This window comes from Silurus meridionalis, chromosome 1, assembly GCF_014805685.1.
Source record: "Silurus meridionalis isolate SWU-2019-XX chromosome 1, ASM1480568v1, whole genome shotgun sequence".
Taxonomy (NCBI): domain Eukaryota; kingdom Metazoa; phylum Chordata; class Actinopteri; order Siluriformes; family Siluridae; genus Silurus; species Silurus meridionalis.
Genome location: NC_060884.1, coordinates 15,434,857 through 15,454,490, shown reverse-complemented (window position 1 = coordinate 15,454,490; position 19,634 = coordinate 15,434,857). Strand labels below are relative to the sequence as shown.

At 37.4% G+C, this 19,634-nt stretch overlaps 2 protein-coding genes across 5 annotated transcripts in view; both read right to left on the bottom strand.

Annotated features, from left to right (window-relative positions):
• Positions 1-2,794: 2,794 nt before the first annotated feature.
• On the bottom strand, positions 2,795-7,467 carry arfrp1 (ADP-ribosylation factor related protein 1). Its single transcript, XM_046846035.1, has 7 exons — positions 7,081-7,467; positions 6,825-6,912; positions 6,659-6,741; positions 5,640-5,721; positions 5,313-5,383; positions 3,761-3,861; positions 2,795-3,300 (listed from the first exon to the last, which is right to left on the bottom strand). The coding sequence occupies exons 1-7, from the start codon at positions 7,171-7,173 to the stop codon at positions 3,213-3,215; spliced, it is 606 nt and encodes a 201-aa protein (XP_046701991.1). The 5' UTR covers positions 7,174-7,467; the 3' UTR covers positions 2,795-3,212.
• An 8,022-nt stretch (positions 7,468-15,489) lies between these two features.
• The window catches only part of LOC124391529 (potassium voltage-gated channel subfamily KQT member 2), a 52,293-nt gene continuing 48,148 nt past the window's right edge, over positions 15,490-19,634 (bottom strand). For all 4 annotated transcript variants that reach the window (XM_046858159.1, XM_046858169.1, XM_046858178.1 and 1 more), the window contains one exon: positions 15,490-19,459. In XM_046858159.1, the coding sequence (XP_046714115.1) occupies positions 18,734-19,459 (726 nt within the window). In that variant the 3' untranslated portion in view covers positions 15,490-18,733. The remainder of the gene's footprint in view (positions 19,460-19,634) is intronic.

Below are 19,634 nucleotides of genomic sequence, written 5' to 3'. Positions count from 1 at the left end.
CTAAGAACATAGACCTTATCCTCACTAGCACATTAGACACCGTTGCCCCTATCCGGTTAAAAAAGGTTAGAGACCAAGCACCTGCATCTTGGTATAATAGTCATACACATGCCCTCAAGAGAACAGCACGTAATCTGGAGAGAAAATGGAGGAAAACTAAATTGGAGGTATTTAGAATCGCGTATAAAGACAGTATGCTCAGCTACAGACGGGCGCTAAAAGCTGCTAGAGCTGAACACCTGAGCAAACTTATAGAAAACAACAAAAACAATCCCAGGTTCCTTTTCAGTACAGTAGCTAAACTAACTACAAATCAGGGCTCTGAAAATTGTGTTCCATCACAGTTTAGTAGTGAGGACTTTATGATTTTCTTCACTGAAAAAATAGATAACATTAGAAAAACAATTGTGGCAGTTCAACCTCTTACAGCATCTCCTGAGACAGTGTTACCTTCAACTCCACAACTCCACTGTTTTACATGTATAGGACAGGAAGAGCTGTATAATGTTATTGCCAAAGCTAAATCGACAACATGTCAGTTAGATCCAATTCCTACTAAATTACTGAAGGAAGTGTTATATACAACTGGTGAACCTCTTCTAAATATTATTAACTCCTCACTATCTTTAGGTCACGTCCCTAAATCCCTCAAGTTAGCAGTTATTAAGCCCCTCATTAAAAACCTAATCTGGATCCAAACACGTTATCAAATTACAGACCAATTTCAAATCTCCCATTTATGTCTAAGATTTTAGAAAAGATTGTCGCTGCACAGTTATGTTCCTACCTGCAAGAGAACAATATCTTTGAAGAATTTCAGTCAGGTTTTAGGCCCCATCATAGCACAGAAACTGCTCTAGTTAAAATAACTAATGACCTGTTTTTAGCTTCAGACCAAGGCTTCATCTCGCTGTTGGTTTTACTAGATCTTAGTGCTGCATTCGACACTATAGACCATGATCTCCTCCTAGATCGCTTACAAAATTACATCGGCATTCAGGGACAGGCATTAAGCTGGTTTAAATCCTACCTGTCCGATCGTTACCATTTCGTAGATTTGAATGGAGAGCTATCCAGGCTAATGCAAGTAAATTATGGCGTGCCGCAAGGTTCAGTTCTAGGACCCCTGCTCTTCACAATATACATGCTTCCGTTAGGAAATATTATTAGAAGGCATGGAATTAGCTTCCATTGTTATGCTGATGATACTCAGCTATATATTTCATCTAAACCAGGCGATACAGCTCAATTAACCCGGATGACTGAGTGTGTTAAGGAACTAAGAGATTGGATGACCCATAACTTTCTACTTTTAAATTCTGATAAGACTGAGATTTTGCTCATCGCCCAAAACTGGTATACAGACGCTCCAGCATCTCAACCTGCATTTAGACGGATGTTCTGTAACCACTAGTTCAACGGTAAAAGACCTGGGTGTTATTTTAGACAGCGACTTGTCTTTCAAAAATCACATCAATCAGGTTACAAAACAGCCTTCTTTCACCTTAGAAATATTTCTAAGCTAAGAAATATGTTGTCTATATCCGATGCAGAGAAGCTCGTCCATGCTTATGACCTCCAGAATAGACTACTGTAATGCGTTACTAGGTGGATGTCCTGCTTCATTAATAAACAAGCTTCAGTTAGTCCAGAATGCAGCAGCCAGAGTTCTTACAAGGTCAAAAAAATATGATCACATAACCCCGATCTTATCGTCCCTACATTGGCTTCCTGTTAAGTTTCGAATAGACTACAAACTATTACTTCTCACTTATAAAGCACTAAATGGTTTGGCTCCGTGTATCTATCCAGTCTTTTAACACGCTACAATCCGCCACGCTCCTGAGATCTCAAAACTCTGGGCTTCTAGTAGTTCCTAGAATAGCAAAGTCCACTAAAGGTGGTAGAGCATTTTCACATTTAGCTCCTAAACTCTGGAATAGTCTTCCTGACGGTGTTCGGGGCTCAGACACACTCACCCAATTTAAGTGTAGATTAAAACGTATCTTTTAGCAAAGCCTACACATAACACACATCACATCATAACCTTGTGCTCCAGAACATCTGATCACATGCACATTATCAACTTGTGCTGTTAATATCATGAACAGCAGCTACGCTAATTCCTCTCCACTGCTTCTCTTTCTCTCCCCATCCCGAGGCATCCTGAGGTTGCTCCAGCTCCAGTCACCTCCCACCTCGTGATGATTACGGACCTTTAAAGAAGTAGATGCCGAACTCACAAACATCCTGAACCATCTAGAGACGTACCAGTGCCATTTGGATCCCGCTACATGTGTGGAGTTTTGACATTGGACCTCCTGGAGTGTTTAAAGGCTCTGGCATGGAGAAGCTGATGCTGGATCTGTGGTGATCACAAATGCTGAGCTTATAAAACTCGGAGCTACTAACCATATAGACTGTTTAAGACTGCAGAAAGAACATTACTTATAATCTTATACTCCAGTAATCATGTTAGTTCTCACTCTCCAGTGTTCTGTATTGTTGAAAGATTTATGATCAAACTCTTGATGTCACCCAGATGAGGATGGGTTCCCCTTTTGAGTCTGGTTCCTCTCAAGGTTTCTTCCTCATAACATCTAAGGGAGTTTTTCCTTGCCACAGTCGCCACGGCTTGCTCATCAGGGACAAATGCACACCATTCACCATCACTGTTGATTTGTGTAAAGCTGCTTTGAGACAATGTCTGTTGTGAAAAGCGCTATACAAATAAACTTGACTTGACTTGACTAAAGAACCGGGCCAGTTTTAATAAATAGAGCTCACAGAGGTGTTATTCTTTAACAATGCGTTTATTACACAATTTATACAAGTTGATAAAAATCCAAGTAGGTAAAGAAACGAAAAATACAACCAAGCTGCTGGGCAAAGACTCCTACTTGTGTATGTTAAATGTAGAATGTCCAGATTATATCAATAATATTTTAGTGTTGATAAACAAACAACTAATTTTTATACTTAAATGGTGGTCTTTAAAAAAAACAAAAAAAACAAAAAAAACAAACAACAAAAAAAAAACAGCTGGTGCTTTAGTGTAAAAGAAAAAAGCTGGATAAATGCAACTAATGAAACCATTGCAATAAAATTTAACTTGATTGATTTCACACAAATCAACAACTTAGGATGCAAATGCATGCACACAGACAGACAGTCAGTCACACATACAAACACACACACACAAGTTTGCAAGTTTATGTAATGTCTTTTTGACGAGGTGGGCGATGAATGTTCCGAACCACACACTTTACCATCCACTCAATTCCTTCGTTTACCCCCTGACTGTAAAATACAAAAGTAAAAAGCGAATAAATACTAACAGTAATAACAAAAGGCATAGTTTTATTACATTTCATGTACTCTGACATGTAAACTTCTCGCATAATGTACACCTTATGACATGTAAATTAAGTGTGACAATGTAAACCTTATAGCATGTACACTACCTGTGTGATAATATACACCTTCGGTGTAAAACATGCACAAAAACTAAGAAAAAGAAAAAATGCACTTTTCCTGTTTAGTAATAGAATAGGGAAGGGGGGTTTGTTCCATTTTTATGGCCCCTACTAAATAATAGAAATGCAAGAGTGAGAGTGAGTGAGAGAGAGACAGACAGACAGACAGACAGACAGACAGACAGACAGACAGACAGACAGACAGACAGACAGACAGACAGACAGAGAGAGAGAGAGAGAGAGAGAGAGAGAGAGAGAGAGAGAGAGAGAGAGAGAATGCTTACCCTGTCAGAGCAGTACATGGCTGGACCAGACAGTCTCGTTTACCTATCTTGGGTGCACAGTCACTGAATGCTGTCTTAATATCAGGTACAGACAAGCAATTCTAGGGAAAACCAAAAATAAAAAAATCAAGTTGACAGATTACAGGATATAAGCCGTTTCTCACACGCTAACAATGTGTACAAAGATCTCTTGAAGAATCCTCATTTGCATATGATTCACCAGTAATTTGAAAAAAGAAAATAAAAATTCAATTCCACACACTGCCAGTGGGCGTAATGTAAGGCTACAATTTCATCATTATAGTTTTCAAGGTTATGAATTTTCAGTAATCACCCTCAAGTTATTGAGGTTCTTTTTTTGTGTGTAGTCAATGTGCAGTTTCTATAGCAGTACAGATTTACTGTCCACTGAAAATAACTCAACATACAGCTGTACATAACAGCTTTACATCATGTAACATTGCAAAGCCACAAGTCCTATTCATCATGCTCATGTTTTTGTCTGTATGACAGAACAATACAAATTTGTGGATCTTCTATTAGAGCAGTTAAAATATGGTGCTTTGAGTACAATTCTCTCATACTGACCATTGGATGTTCAACATGGCACCTCATGGCAAAGACTCTCTGAGGATTTTAGAATAAGAATTGTTGCTCTACACAAAGATGGTTGAGAATATAAAAAGATTAGTAACACACTGAAACTGAGTTTCAGTACAGTGGCCAGGGTCATACAGAGGTTTTATTTTGAGTTAATCAAAGAAGTTAAGTCCTCGTGCTGTGCATCATGTGCAGAAGCGGCTTCAAAAAAACAGACTTGCGGGTGCTGCTAGCATTGTTTTAGAGGTTGCAGAACCTGAAGGTCTGCTTGTCAATGTTCAAACCATACGCTGCATGCTGCAACAGACCTCACAAGAAAGCCTGCAAACGGTTTGCTGAAGACAATCTGTCTTAAAGCATGAATTACTGGAACCATGTCCTGTGGTCTGATAAAACTAAAAAAAAAAATAAAGATTTGGCACAGATGTTGTTCAGCATGTGTGGTGACACCCTGGTAAAAAGGACCAAGAAAATTGTCTCTTGCCTACAGTCAAGCATGGTGGTGGTAGCATTATGGTCTGAGGCTGCATGAGTGCTGCTGGTACTGGGGAGCTGTGGTTCATTGAGGGAAACATGGATTCCAACATGTACTGTGACATTCTGAAGCAGATCATGATGTGCTTCTTTCAGAAACGTATGTTCTTAGTTCTTAGAGGACAGTAAATCTGTATTTTATTATATATATATATATATATATATATATATATATATATATATATATATATATATATATATATATATAATACACACACACACACACACACCGGTAAATACATTACTTTAGCTTGAAGGTAAACAAAACAACACGCAAAGACTTTTTTCCAACAATGTTGAGAAAATCTCTTCTGAAAAAAGAGCCCCACCTAGTGACTAAAAAAACTAAAACCAGTCACCTGAGCCAACAAGGAAATTTGACTGTGATCAGAAAAAGGTATTTTAACAAAGTGTGTACCTCTACGTCTTGCTTATTCGCAAGAACAAGAAGAGGAACGCCTTCAAGCACCTCGCTACTAATCATCTTCTCTGAGGAAGAAACATAAGCAAGACTTTATTACTAATACAGAAAAAAGAAAAGTTGAGTAAAGCATTGAACATTACTGCCATGTCCATGTTTATACTTCACATGTTGTACATGACAAACACATAAGGTTATGTAGTTTAACATAAAAAATCAGTATAAAATGCTTCTCATGTGCTTTGAGTGTTATAACTGGCCAATCAAGCAGCATCACATCCATGTTCTTAACTAATACATCTTTAGTACAGACTTCATACTCACCAAAGGCATTCTTTGACTCAGTCAGACGCTCTTCATCAGTTGAGTCAATTACATATATAACACCATGAGATTCTGCGTAGTACTGGGAGGAAAACAGGATACAAAGCAAATTGAGTAATTGTTGGTTAAGTTTACTTTTATACTTTCGATTAAGAAAAAAAGGGATAAGTCCAGCCAGATGTAATTTGCCAGCTGAGGAGTTACAGAAACTGACCAAGAAATGGCCTTTAATTAATTTTTTTCCCCAAATAACTGTTTAAATAGCTGTTTTGAACAGCAGGTAGTGTTCTCTCCTCACAGATCCACTGCTACTGAACTCTGGTTGTGCTGATGTCTGCGTACTGCTTCTACGTGTGTGTCAGTTTCCTCCAAGGTTTAAGGTTTTCTCCTACCTATTTAAAAGGCTTCTACATTGCCTCTAATTGTCAGTGCTTGTGTGAATATAAGGCTCGGACACATTGCATCTCGGTCTTGAGGTGAATTCCAGCCTCATACCTTTTACTGTTCTCAGAACAGGTTCCAGACCAAGATGTTTGTGAAAAAAAATGAATGAATGAATAGTCAATTAATACTGGTAGTAATTAGCGACTGGAAAAGTCAGTCATCCAGTTTCAGCTCGGCCTGTTTGAGCAGCTGTAGGCTCAGGAAGCAGGAACAGAAATGTAGCTTTATATCAGTCTAATATCTGCATCTGATTATCTGTATATGTTGCACACAATATGGCTGCTATATATTGTACATAGTAAACTCTCTATCATACCTGGCACACAATAATGTCATTTGCACTACCATGAACTTTCACACTTTATGTACATTACTGATCTGTATCCTATTTATTACCCACACTGTCTATACTGTCTTATATTGTCTGGATTGTCTTGTATAGTCTGTTTTGTCATGTATAGTTTTTTTTTTTTTATGTCTGTACTTTTGAGAGTCACTAACAACTGGAACTAAATTCCTTGTGTGTGTCAACACACTTGGCCAATAAACCGGATTCTGATCCAATGAGCACTTACTTTGTCCCATAGTGACTGCAGTTCATCTTGTCCTCCAAGATCCCAAAACATCAGACGTGCTTTCCCAACATCTATAGTGCCAACTTTACAAGAAAGACAAGCAATGTCATCTATACACACATTAATACACACGTCATATGTTTACAAACACTTTGTATCCACTTACTATTCAACCCGACAGTGGTGGTGATTTTGGAAAGGCTCATTCCTTTGTAGTTTTTGCTAAATTTCGTTTTGGTTTGCTCCAGAAATGTCTACAGGACAAAAACCACAGCCAAGTAAATATTTCAGCGTGAAAATCAATCGATGCGTTTATTATTATTATTATTTTTACATGATAAACATCTAGTCTCCATCATCTGCTTATCACTTGGACCAGTCAGATAAACATGTATAGAAATAACACATGGAGAGAAACATACCGTTTTGCCAGCATTATCGAGCCCAAGAATCAAAACGCAATATTCTTCTTTTTGAAACATGTATTTGTAAAGGCCTGACAACAAGGTGTACATCCTGAACCGTGACAAACCTGACTTTTCCTTCTAGACTCACATCATATCAGCAACATACATTTGGTGCTAAAGGGATTTTTATGCTAGTTTCACTGCACGCGCTAGCTCAGCTACAATACCTTCTACTCGAGTGATGTATCACTAGATGAAGAATGCAGGAGTCAATACTTAAATAATATTGTAGAAATAAACCTAAAATATGTCAAAAGTATATCAAACTCTTTTTTCTACAAAGTAGACTTACACTTCCGCTATGCCAACGTTTACTGTGGGGGCATTGTGGGAATTGTAGTATTCTCTAGCAGCATTATTATCCGTGTGCGAACAACCAGACGAGGTGTATACTGCCACCTACTGCTTTGGAATATAAATGATAAAACAAACAAACTCTTCTTCTTCTTTCGGCTTCTCCCACTAGGGGTCGCCACAGCGAATCATACGTATCCATACCCCAGCCACCCCCACTTCCTCTAAATCTGCCTCTTTCAAACCAACTACCTGCATGTCTTCCCTCACCACATCCATAAACCTCCTCCTTGGTCTTCCTCTTTTCCTCCTTCCTGGTGGTTCCATCCTCAGCATTCTCATACCGATATACCCCATGTCCTTCCTCTGCACATGTCCAAACCATCTCAATCCCCCCTCCTTCCCCTTATCTCCGAAACGTCCTACATGCGCGGTCCCTCTAATAAACTCATTTCTAATCCTGTCCATCGTCGTCACTCCCAACGAAAACCTCAACATCTTCAGCTCTGCTACCTCCAGCTCCACCTCTTGTCTTTTACTCTATGCCACTGTCTCTAAACCAAACAACATCGCAGGTTTCACCACAGTCCTATAAACTTTCCTTTCACTCTTGCAGATACCCTTCTATCACAAATCACTCCTGCCGCTCTTCTCCACCCAGTAGCCACCTTTTGCTTAGATTACTGCTTTGCACACTCTTGGCATTCTCTTGATGCCTACTTTGAAGAACCTACAATATGACATATTTTCAGTTCACTTTTTTGTTATGTATATAATTCCACATGTGTTAATTCATAGTTTTGATGCCTTCAGTGTGACTACAATTTTTATAGTCATGAAAATAAAGAAAACTCTTTGAATGAGAAGGTGTGTCCAAACTTTTGGTCTGTACTGTGTATATATATATATATATATATATATATATATATATATATATATATATATATATATATATATATATATATATATATTTTTTTAAATAATATTAATTAATTAATTAATTAATTAATTAAAGAAATACAAAACTTTGCTGGAGTATATTACTTCCATATTACTCCAGCAACCAATTTTTTAATCACTAAACATTTGTTTTACTGATGTGCCAATTCTCAAATCAAGCACCAAAATCCGTCATGGTGCACACATCCAGCAATTAAAACTGTCTGTGTGAAAACATAGCAAAAGTTCTGTTTGGTGTCCTAATGATTTATGTACAGTGGAACCTTGGATTGCGAGTAACGTGCTTCACGAATGCTTTGCAGGATGAGCAAAATGTTTTATTAAAATGTAACTTCCATTACGATCAATAACTTGCATTGCAAACATCGAGCATCATGGGAACAACACATGGACGACTCGCGCTTAACAGAGACGATGGTTCTGTCACTCTTGTTGCAGAAAACAATTGGAACTCATGTCAGCTTCCCACGTATTAGTCCTCATTTGGCACATTTGCCCATGCCCCTCAAAAACTTGAAAAGGAATAATTTAGGGTACATTTAGTACAGATAAAAATGTGCGATTAATTTGTGATTGACAATCATGCAATTAATCGTGAAAGCTGTTCAGTGTGTGCACTTATTGTCTGAATTTTAAATCTGCATTTGTGATTTGTCTCATCATAAATGACATAATAACTGGAGATTTCTTTTGCTGTGGAAGTAAATAACTCACATCATGGACTGTATTGCTTTCATTTTTTTTGCTTGCTTTCTTTGCTACTGAAAAAAAAATTCATAAATAGTTCTAAGTTAGTTTTATCTGTAGACAGAATATGACTTGGTTTTTCTTACTAGTTCATAACGCTAATGATTCCATCAAATGTTTAAGCTATTATTGTGTCAGAGCAGCCCATTTATTTCAGTCTTTTTTAGCAGTGGCACTGATACATCCAGACTCGCAGATTTTAACATACTGATTGCATTTAAACATTTGAGTTAGAAAATAATTTCTCGCTTCTGCATTACTGTTTTCAAGATGCCATATTATATTAGCCGTAAGACATCCAGCATCCAGACAACAATTAGATAATGGATTAAATGGAACAGTAATGGAGTTTATGTTTGTAAGGTTGCTGTAGAAATGTCAGATCCAATCTTTTTGATTGGTTTAGTTTTGCCACTGACTATGTTACAAAGTAATCTGCACAAATCACTGGACAAAATTTGATTTTAGCAATCACTTACAAGCACATCAGTTGTTGTAACAGATAAACAGATTCGGCATGAGCTAATTAGTTTGTAGCAAACAGAGATGAGATTCTTATCAATAAATAACCCTTGCTCAATAATAGCTGCTTTTATTTTAAGAGAACAATAACTCAAATAAAAGAAGCATTCCAAAATTCTTTTGGCTAGACCTAAAGAAAATAAATGTTCGTTATCACAATACCTAATTCACAATAGTGAAGATGAAAAATAATCCTTTTACAATCACGGACTATAGAACACCATCTTCTAGAATGGTGAATGCGGACGCTTCTCTGGCAGACGAGCTAAACACCTTTTACGCTCATTTCGAGGCTGCAGCTAACCACGTTAGCGGCGCTAGTGGCACAAACAGTGTGCACACCGAGAGAGCCGGAGAGGTAAACACGTCCACCATCTCGGAGCATGACGTGAGGAGGGCATTCAAGAGAGTGAATACCAGGAAGGCAGCAGGACCAGATGGCATCACAGGTCGGTTTCTGAAAGCCTGCGCTGACCAGCTAGCACCGGTGTTCACTGAGATCTGTTGTCCCCTCATGTTTTAAACAGTCCACCATTGTTCCTGTCCCAAAGAAACCCCAGCCCGCCTGCCTTAACGACTATCGCCCTGTAGCCTTGAACTCAGTAGTGATGAAGTGCTTTGACTGATCAGAGACTTCATCACTGCATCAATACCAGACCCACTGGACCCACTACAGTTCGCGTACCATCAGAACCGTTCTACTGAGGACGCCATTGCTCATCTCCTCCACACCACGATGAGCCACCTGGACCAAAGAAATGGGAATTAAACAAAGATGCTGTTTGTGGACTACAGTTCAGCATTTAACACCATAATTCCCTCCACACTCACCTCTAAGTTGGAGGTCCTAGGACTCAGCCTGCCGCTGTGCCAATGGATCTCTAACTTCCTGACAGACAGACCACAAGCCGTACGGGTGGGCAAACACGCTTCATCCACCCTCAACCTCAGCACTGGAGCTTCCCAGGGTTGTGTTCTGAGCCCCCTGCTGTACTCACTGTAGCCACTTCCAACTCCACCACACTTATTTATTCACCAGTAGTGATAGTAAAAAACAAGTCTTCCCTCCTCCTCTGCCTATCTCCTCTACCCCCCCTCTCTGCCAGCGTTTTTTCGTTAGCTCAAGTCGTCTCACTTCCAAGGTAAATACACTGCATAAAACATTATTATATCTATACATACGCTTTCTATTATGTTTTTATACAAGAATTGTTATTTAGAAATGTATTTTCCTAATTTAATAACATGAAACATAAAAAAACGGGGTGGCATTTTGAGAGTTGGAACGGATTAAGGGCATTTTAAGTATTTTCAATGGGGAAAATTTATTTGATGTCCGAGCAAGTTGAGATACGAGCTCGGCCACGAAACGAATTAAACTCGTAAGTCAAGGTACCACTGTACATGGTTTGTGTACTTTTTGTGTACGTTTATGTCTGTCCAGTGGCGGGCAGTCAGGGCCAGCAAGGCATTTTCTGCTGGCTAAAACACTTTCAGAAGCACTACATTTACAACCTAATTTCTAATATTTGTTCATTAAATTGTCTTAATTTATTCCCAACAGTCTATTCTCTTCATTTTGTAGTGTTTCTCTTGACTGCACTGCTTCCAGTACGTGTATATGGATGTCCAATCAGATTTCAGCCACTATGTGCTGCCATGTCAATGTAATCTGCCCATGGCCTTCAAAGTCTGTTCTGTTGGCCTTTTTACCTTATTCTCTATTATAAATAGGTCTGTTTTTAGCTAGCTAGCTGGCCCAGAATAAAAATCAGCATTTACAGTACAGACCAAAAGTTTGGACACACCTTGTGTGTCAAACTTTGGTCTGTACTATATATATATATACAGTACAGACCAAAAGTTTATATATATTATATACAGTACAGACCAAAGTTTGGACACCTGCTCATTCAAAGAGTTTTCTTTATTTCCATGACTATGAAAATTGTAGAGTCACACTGAAGGCATCAAAACTATGAATTAACAAATGTGGAATTATACATAACAAAAAAGTGTGAAACAAATGAAAATATGTCACATTGTAGGTTCTTCAAAGTAGGCATCAAGAGAATGCCAAGAGTGTGCAAAGCAGTAATCTAAGCAAAAGGTGGCTACTTTGAAGAACCTAGAATATGACATATTTTCAGTTGTTTCACACTTTTTGTTATGTATATAATTCCACGTGTTAATTCATAGTTTTGATGCCTTCAGTGTGACTCTACAATTTTCATAGTCATGAAAATAAAGAAAACTCTTTGAATGAGAAGGTGTGTCCAAACCTTTGGTCTGTACAGTATATTTAGAATAAAAATCCATCCTCTGATTGGTTGGTCAGAGGGAAACTGTTACAGCCAAGTTTGACTGGCAAAACACACCTGTAATGCTCTGCACACATTAATACATCAGAGTTAGACTTTTTAATGCCTATGGAGGAAGAGAAATTGATTTAGTCTCGGACATACATAAAAATACATTTTCTAGAAAAGCTAGACATTGTAAGGAAAAGTCGGCCAACCCCGAAGCTAGCTAGCTTGTCTCAGCCCGGGAAAGGGTTTGTTCACCACTTCCAGACCAGTAAATACGAGCGGTACCACTGGCTTACAGCCTCTGAGGAGCGGTGCAAATTATGAGTCTGCATCTCTGGTGAGTAGGTTGTATTTTATTTTTAATGGTTTTGTCATGTTATTAGACAAATATTGATTTTTAACTTATCCAGATGATATATGTGGCATAGTTGTGGTTGTAGTGTAGTGTAGTTTAGTACGAAACACATTAAGTAAGGTATGATTATTACCAAAAAAATTTTTATTAAAAAGTTAATAAGTGTGAGTTTAACCAAATATTTGTTCCTGGGGTTCATGTTGGATTAAAATTGGTCTAAGGTGGACCATGACAAGGTAGAACCGTCACATCCTGACCCAAATCTAAGATCACATAAAACCTGCAAAAATTTTTTAGGATCACTAACTTTAATTGCTACTTCATTAGAGATTTAAGCAATGTAGCAGCAACCCTGGCCTGTCTCTTAATTGGATAGTCAAAGAATCCTCAAAGCTTACCAGGCTCTCATTTCATCAAATCTTTTTTCACCACTGCCCCATTCTCTACCACCCCAGAACCGAAGTAATTTCATCATGGAAATTGCTACCTCTCAGATGGGGTGTGTGGGTGTTGTAACAATGTTGAGGTAATCTAGGGCAGGTTTTATGCTCCAGATGACCACAATGTTTAATTTAACTTTCAATTATGTCATGCGTTCTGTAAATGCCTTAACACTATTATCAATTTATCCCCAGAATATCATCTACAACTGAACAGAATCATCTGAACTTCTGAATCATAAGGTTGGAAATTTATCCAAACCTACAGTTCCCGAAACCAACCAGACTTCAGGTACGTACTGTGGATTGATGCTTGGTTTTGGGAGTTACCTAACATCCTCCACGGCCAATTGCATGAAAAATCACCAGAGGGAGCCCTTCCCCTGAATTTTATTCTGTCATTTAACTGCATAAAAAGCACAGGCATAGACATCCAATGACAAACCTTTCTGTTTTCACATTATTTTAGTTATTTTTTCTTACTTGGAGAGATAACCTATGTATACCTCCATGTACGAATGCATTTGGCTAATATCCAAATGTCCATATCCATATGTCTATATCCATATGTAAGAACAGAACAACTGCTAGAAAAGGTTTGAAGAATGGAAACGATGTTGAAAGTACATTTGAATTGTAGTGAAGAAATGAATGTAGTGAGCCTTTTGAACTTTCCTCCTGTAAATCGGAAACGACACTCCAGGGGTTGAGTTTTCTTCACTGAGGATTCACAAACCTGCCTTTGAAATTGTCTGACACAAATGGCAAACAGATGAATAGGAACTGCACAGACATAATTGCACAGATATACCCAGATATGCACAGTCTTGTAAGTGTAAGTTCACAAGTATCTCAGAACAATGCTAAAATATTTTTTTTAATTACATTTATCAACCAAGAGCAAATCTGCTGTCTATTAAATATGCTTATAACTTGCCCTTAAAAAAATCATTCATCTCTCATTACTGGAAGAACAAAAAATAATTACAGGGAAAAGGAGTGAAATCATCTCCAAGTTACGTGTGTAACCCTGGTTTCCTCAGGGAACGAGATGCTACATCAACAACGCTTTGGGAACCCTTGGTTTGCAGGTCCAGAAAGAAAGGCAGACCCTGATGTGAAGGTTGTGACATAGGTCACAGAAAGCACTCGTCGAGCTTACTGGATGGGGCAGCTTTCTGCTAATCGGCTGGACAAACTAAATCAAGTTTGGCTATGGCACGGGTCACAACCTCTAAAAGCTGCTCATTTTGACCTAACATGCTCCACTCCCAGCAAGCGATGCATGGGCGGTCTTTTGTGCACAGCTGTAACAATCGCTTGCTTATTCTTTTTTTTTTAAGACATATACCATTTACCAAAAACCTGTAAGGGGACAAACACACATATAAAGCGCTTCATGAACAAACAGAAGCTATCGCCGGCTTCACTCCATGCACTTTTTATAGCTTCCTGGTCATGATGTCACCCTGCCGGTGATGCCATGCTTTCCATTGGACAGATTGCACATTTTATGTGATTCAGAGCATGTATAATGCGGAAGCGTTGTTGACGCAGCTCGAGTTCTTATTGGTGTGATTGGACAAAGGATTAAAAAATTTTTTATGCATTTTTATGGATTGTTTTTACAGCATTATTTGAAATTAATATCAGTAACACTAAACATCACCACAGCATACTTTTTTACCCTTCACAATTATACCATTTCATATGCTAATAAATTAATATAATATAAAAAAAAAAAACCTACTTGTTGGGTGAAAATGGTACTGGATCTCTACTTACAATAGCTGATCTAAAAAAAAAAAAAAAAACAGATAAAGGAGCTATGTGCATTGTATATAGGCAGAAACATATCCAATGCAACAAAGTATCATTTTTGATTAGTGACATAAATGTGTAATTCTTTTTTTTTGTCTTGTTTGAATCAATAAACCTGTGCTGTTCAACACTCACAATTCCACTGGTCTTTGCTTATTTACTGAATAGACCATAAAAAATATTACAGTTAGCTTTAAATATACTGTAAAAGTAGTTTTAATGTTTAAAGTGAATATTTAGAAAAATTTAAAGGCACATTTTTTTAAGCTCCTTACAGGTTAAAAAGAAATTGTCTTTACACATTCTTTTTTTCTTTTTTATTCTGGGCTCCTTTTTGTTTAAAGTAACTAATATACATTATATTATACATAATTATTTTATATATATATATATATATATATATATATATATATATATATATATATATATATATATATATATATATATATCACAGCAAGGTTTAATGTAGGCAAATATAAATTTGTATCAGGGTGAAATATCATGTAGACGGAAAAAACTTTATATTATATATTCTGTATATCATCAACTCCAGCTATATTAACTTAGATGTCTTACTTTTTGCACATTGCCTTCGTGGAATGTAAGAATACATGGTGCCACCAGAAATACACTAAAATTTTGGTTGGACGTTATCGAGACTTCTTGAAATCCTGAGATGTACTTGTCATCCCACTGGTATTGTTTTGATCATAGCTTTACTTTTCTGGCATACAACCCTTTTTGTTATTAAGTATATTATTTCGTCTATTATTATATATTATAGATATATTATAGATCTTAGGCTCTGTTGTAAATAGTTATAAATCTAAAATGTTTAATAAAGAAAGAATGAAAAACAAACAAACAAACAAAACAAACAAACAAACAAAACATTAATCCAGCTGTTCTAATAATACAAAGTTTATTATACAGCTCCCATGGACTTAAATGACTACACAAGAGATTTGCTACATGACAATCAAAAGCTATATTTATGGCATTCAGTGGTTTAAAACATGCTGGCAAGCAATTTATTCCTTTAAGGAAACAAAAAAGTGCCTTTTGTGTAAAACAATTATGTGTATGACAGGAGACCGTTAACACAATGCAAAAACGCCACTGTGTTGCATTGAAGTTACAGATTTTGCAAAAGACAGATTTTCTTCCACTAAAAGCTTAGCTATTGAAAATGTGTTTTTAAAAATGTAAACATAAACCATGTCATTGCCATTTGAAACATGAGTTACAAAAAAACATAAGGCTTGCAGGTTCATGACATGCATTATGTATTGCTCATTCTCTGTATCTGTCTTCTCTGTACATGAGTGTCCTGTGTTCATTTTGTTCATTTTTATTTATTTATTTAATTTTTTAGCAGAGATAGACAGCTATATTCTGAGCTACAGTGACTCTATATGGGAGTTGATAATCACATGATATTCTTCCACATCTGAGCTTTGTTTCGAATCTCAGATAATATAAATTTAATTCCAGTCACTTGGCCAAAATGTCTTACCTCTCGAATGATGCAAATAGTAAAGTATGATTTGCCCTAATCTACAGCAAATTCATTGCCTTACAAATCATTGTGAGCCAAAAATATCAACTTATACAGTCCACTGCAATCCATTTACATTATGAATCATGGTTGTCACATCTGCCAGTGAATGTGTGTGTGAGTGTGTGTGTGTGTGTGTGTGTGTGTGTGTGTGTGTGCAAGTGAAATAGCATTCAATAATACATTCACAAGCACAATGAGTGTTTAAAACAGAGTTGCAGCAACAGAGGAGACTTTTACATTACAGAAAACATGGACAAAACACCAAAGGCAATTTAGCAAAATACATAATATTCTTTGGAAAAAAATCAAATTCTTTTTTTTCTTTTTTTCAAATCAAGCAAGGCAGCTGTGATGACAAGATATGAAATAAAACACAAATCTTTGACCATGACAGACATTTCTGGTGTATAATATGCCAGGACACCTTTTTTCAACTTCTGTCTGTCTCAAAATGAGCTTTCATAATGAATGAATAACATTTCTTGCACACCTTCTAAATGGACATGAAAGAGATGTCTATGTAGCATTTCATATACATTATGTTAAGGCCTGCATATTAATTCCTAACCCACATTATATTAGGCTTCAGAAAGGTTGAACCTCAAATGGTCAAAATATTTTAGCATGCTTTATCACATTCTAATGTGTGTATGGTTTTTATTACCATACCCACCTCTTCAGAAATTTGAATCTTCACCATGTTTACACTCTTTCTCCCTATAACACACACTGTAGCTATAGAGATGGTGGTTCAGTGACAGTGTTTCTAGCAGATGTCCGTTCTGGATAAAGTAAGACAGGCTATGTGGAAGACAACAAGGATGTAAACTAAGCTGTTCTTTTTGAAGATGCACTTTGCTGAATGTGCACTTCAGGGCTGAAACGAAGGATAAAAAGTAAGTAGGTGATGTAGATAGGACACGGACAAATTTATAACCAATTTATACACAAGGTGTGCATTTTCCACAAGCTTGAAGTAAGTCAACGTGTGTGCCCTATAAAAAGGTGTTCAGTGTAAGTTCGTATTTATATATAGCTTATATATAGAAGATTTTCAGAAATAGCTATTTTCCTATTGCCCCCAGAGAATTCCAGTTACTCCGTTATAATATGATGTACACATTCAACTGTGATTAGAGGGAAAGAGTGTGATATAGAGTGACTATGAAAGCGCTGAAAAGATTCATTAAAAAGTAATATTAAATATTACTAAATAAATAATATTCAATATTTTATAGTTTGTAAACAACAACCACTGGTGCCATTTTGTCAAAAGGAGCTTAATATTATTATAGTAAGTGATATTATATGTTTGCCTTATCACCTACACCTACCACTGCGAATGCTGATGGACAAAAGTATGTTCTGGGTAACCCAGAAACAATTTTGTGGTGGTTGCATATAACAGGAAAAAAATGAAGCAAAAAAATACATGGAGGGAATGCACTGTTAATGGGGCTAGTGCACTGGTGTAGAAAGTACATCTGTGTTCAGATGACTCCTTCTTAGAGTTGAGATTAAATTGAACATGCCACCAAACTGATGACCAATTAATGATTACATGTTCTTGCGGACGAAAGCTGTGATTCAACATTATATTGGAAAGTGCTTATGGTCTAGGGAAAAGCAAAGACAGCATGAATTTGACTATCCATGAACAAAGGTTCAGGTTGTTAAAAGTTTGTTTCCAAATATTTTTAATTATAGATCAAGTATTTAGTTTTTTTATTCCAGCCAACATTTTTGGTTGAAAATTACGCACAATTTTGATTTGCTAAATGTGTCACTATTTATGGTAATAGTTAATATATATTTATAGATAGCTCCAGAGGTTCTCTTTACAAAAAAGAACAAAGATTCTGCATAAAATAGTAAGCTTGTTTTACCCTCTTGTCTAAGCCATAGTTTTGTATAAAATAAATTGTATAAATATTCTAAATTCATGCAAATTATTAAAACCAGTGATTACCTAAAAAGGTTGAAACCTGATACATTGAAATATTGTACCTTTAATATATATTAGTAAATTGTTTCTTGTTTCTATAGGAGTAGAATTTTCCTAAAAAATTATTTTGCTTTAATGGAAGATATTGAATATTGGACGTTTTAAATATTTTCAAGTGCATCTGTGGCCAATAGAGATGACAGGAAACCATCTGTCAGAGTTATAGGACAGTGTGACTAGACATACATGACTTGAATGGCTGGACAAATGAGGGTGAAGATCTACGGGACTCATTGTGGAGAAAAACTATGGCATTTTTCCCCTGCTTGACTTATCTTTTCTCTTAATTAGATTTTTTAAAGAAAAGATGCACAATGACTGAGCAGCAGATGCTTGTCTCTCAAAAGATGAATAACACCTTTAAAGGTGACAGCCACAAGTAGAACCTGTCTAGGAAATGCTTAAGTACCAGAAAGCTCCACATTTCGGTGGTTGGCATTACTACCAGGATTCTGGCATGAAATTCAGAGCTGTATCTGTATAAAGTCGCATTGGTTTTAACAAATACAGCTTCTTGCCACATGTGGCCTGCGTTTGGTTTAGGAGGTTACAACCCCGAGCAGAAAATCCGTCTTTGAAAGCTCACTTTCAGATTTACTTGGTTCCAGACCAGCCCCGGTCACTGTATGCTCCTTCCCCAGTGGCAGAATGAGGTGAGGGGGCACAAAGCTCAGAGTCTGTATCGGACTCACCCTCTGCGATGTAGGGCCTCACTTTAGAGCAGCGTGTCACACCGCTGAAGTATGTGTTGTTAAGGAAGTCTAGGTTCTCTTTAGACTGAGAGATACTGAAGCCACTGAAGGAACGATCAAGCTCTTCGTGATCTACAGAGGGAATGGAGATAGAGGTGTCACTGTCGGCACCTGCCTGCTGCTGAGACAGAGCTCCGGGCTTAACCTCCTCCACCGTACTGCAACGAGAGCCTCGATTGGAGCCATTATGGCCACTGGAGGAGCGCTCATGTGTTGGTGGTGGTGGGATTCGCACCAAAGAGGTGTCACCTACTGGGGAGGTGCCTCTGCAGCACTGAGGGGGTCCAGGAAGGGCATGGGGTTGCCAAGAGGTGGATGGAGGGCAGTTGTTCTGGTTGACACACACAGAAGGAGGAGCATCAAGATTCTTCTGGCCAGTTGAGCTGTTGGAACGAATGATCTTGGTAATAGAGCCAGATTTCTCCATATGCTCGATTGGGCTGTGGTACGGTGGAGCTGGGTCAGGCTCCTTAGAACCAAAATAGGCATCTGTCTCAGACTGTGGGATTCCCATTCTCTGGATATAGACATTGACTAAGAAATCAAGTTTCCTTTCCATTGACATCACCTGTAAAAGACAGAGTTATTTAACACTGAGAAAAGAAATCACCAGTTATGGATAGTCTTGCTAAAATATCTTAGGACAAATCTCAAATCTCACTTGCAAATATACACACTCATGGAAAAGATTTTATTTCAGTGTTCAAGTTCAAGTACTTGTAATTTAATCCACTTTTGTAGAA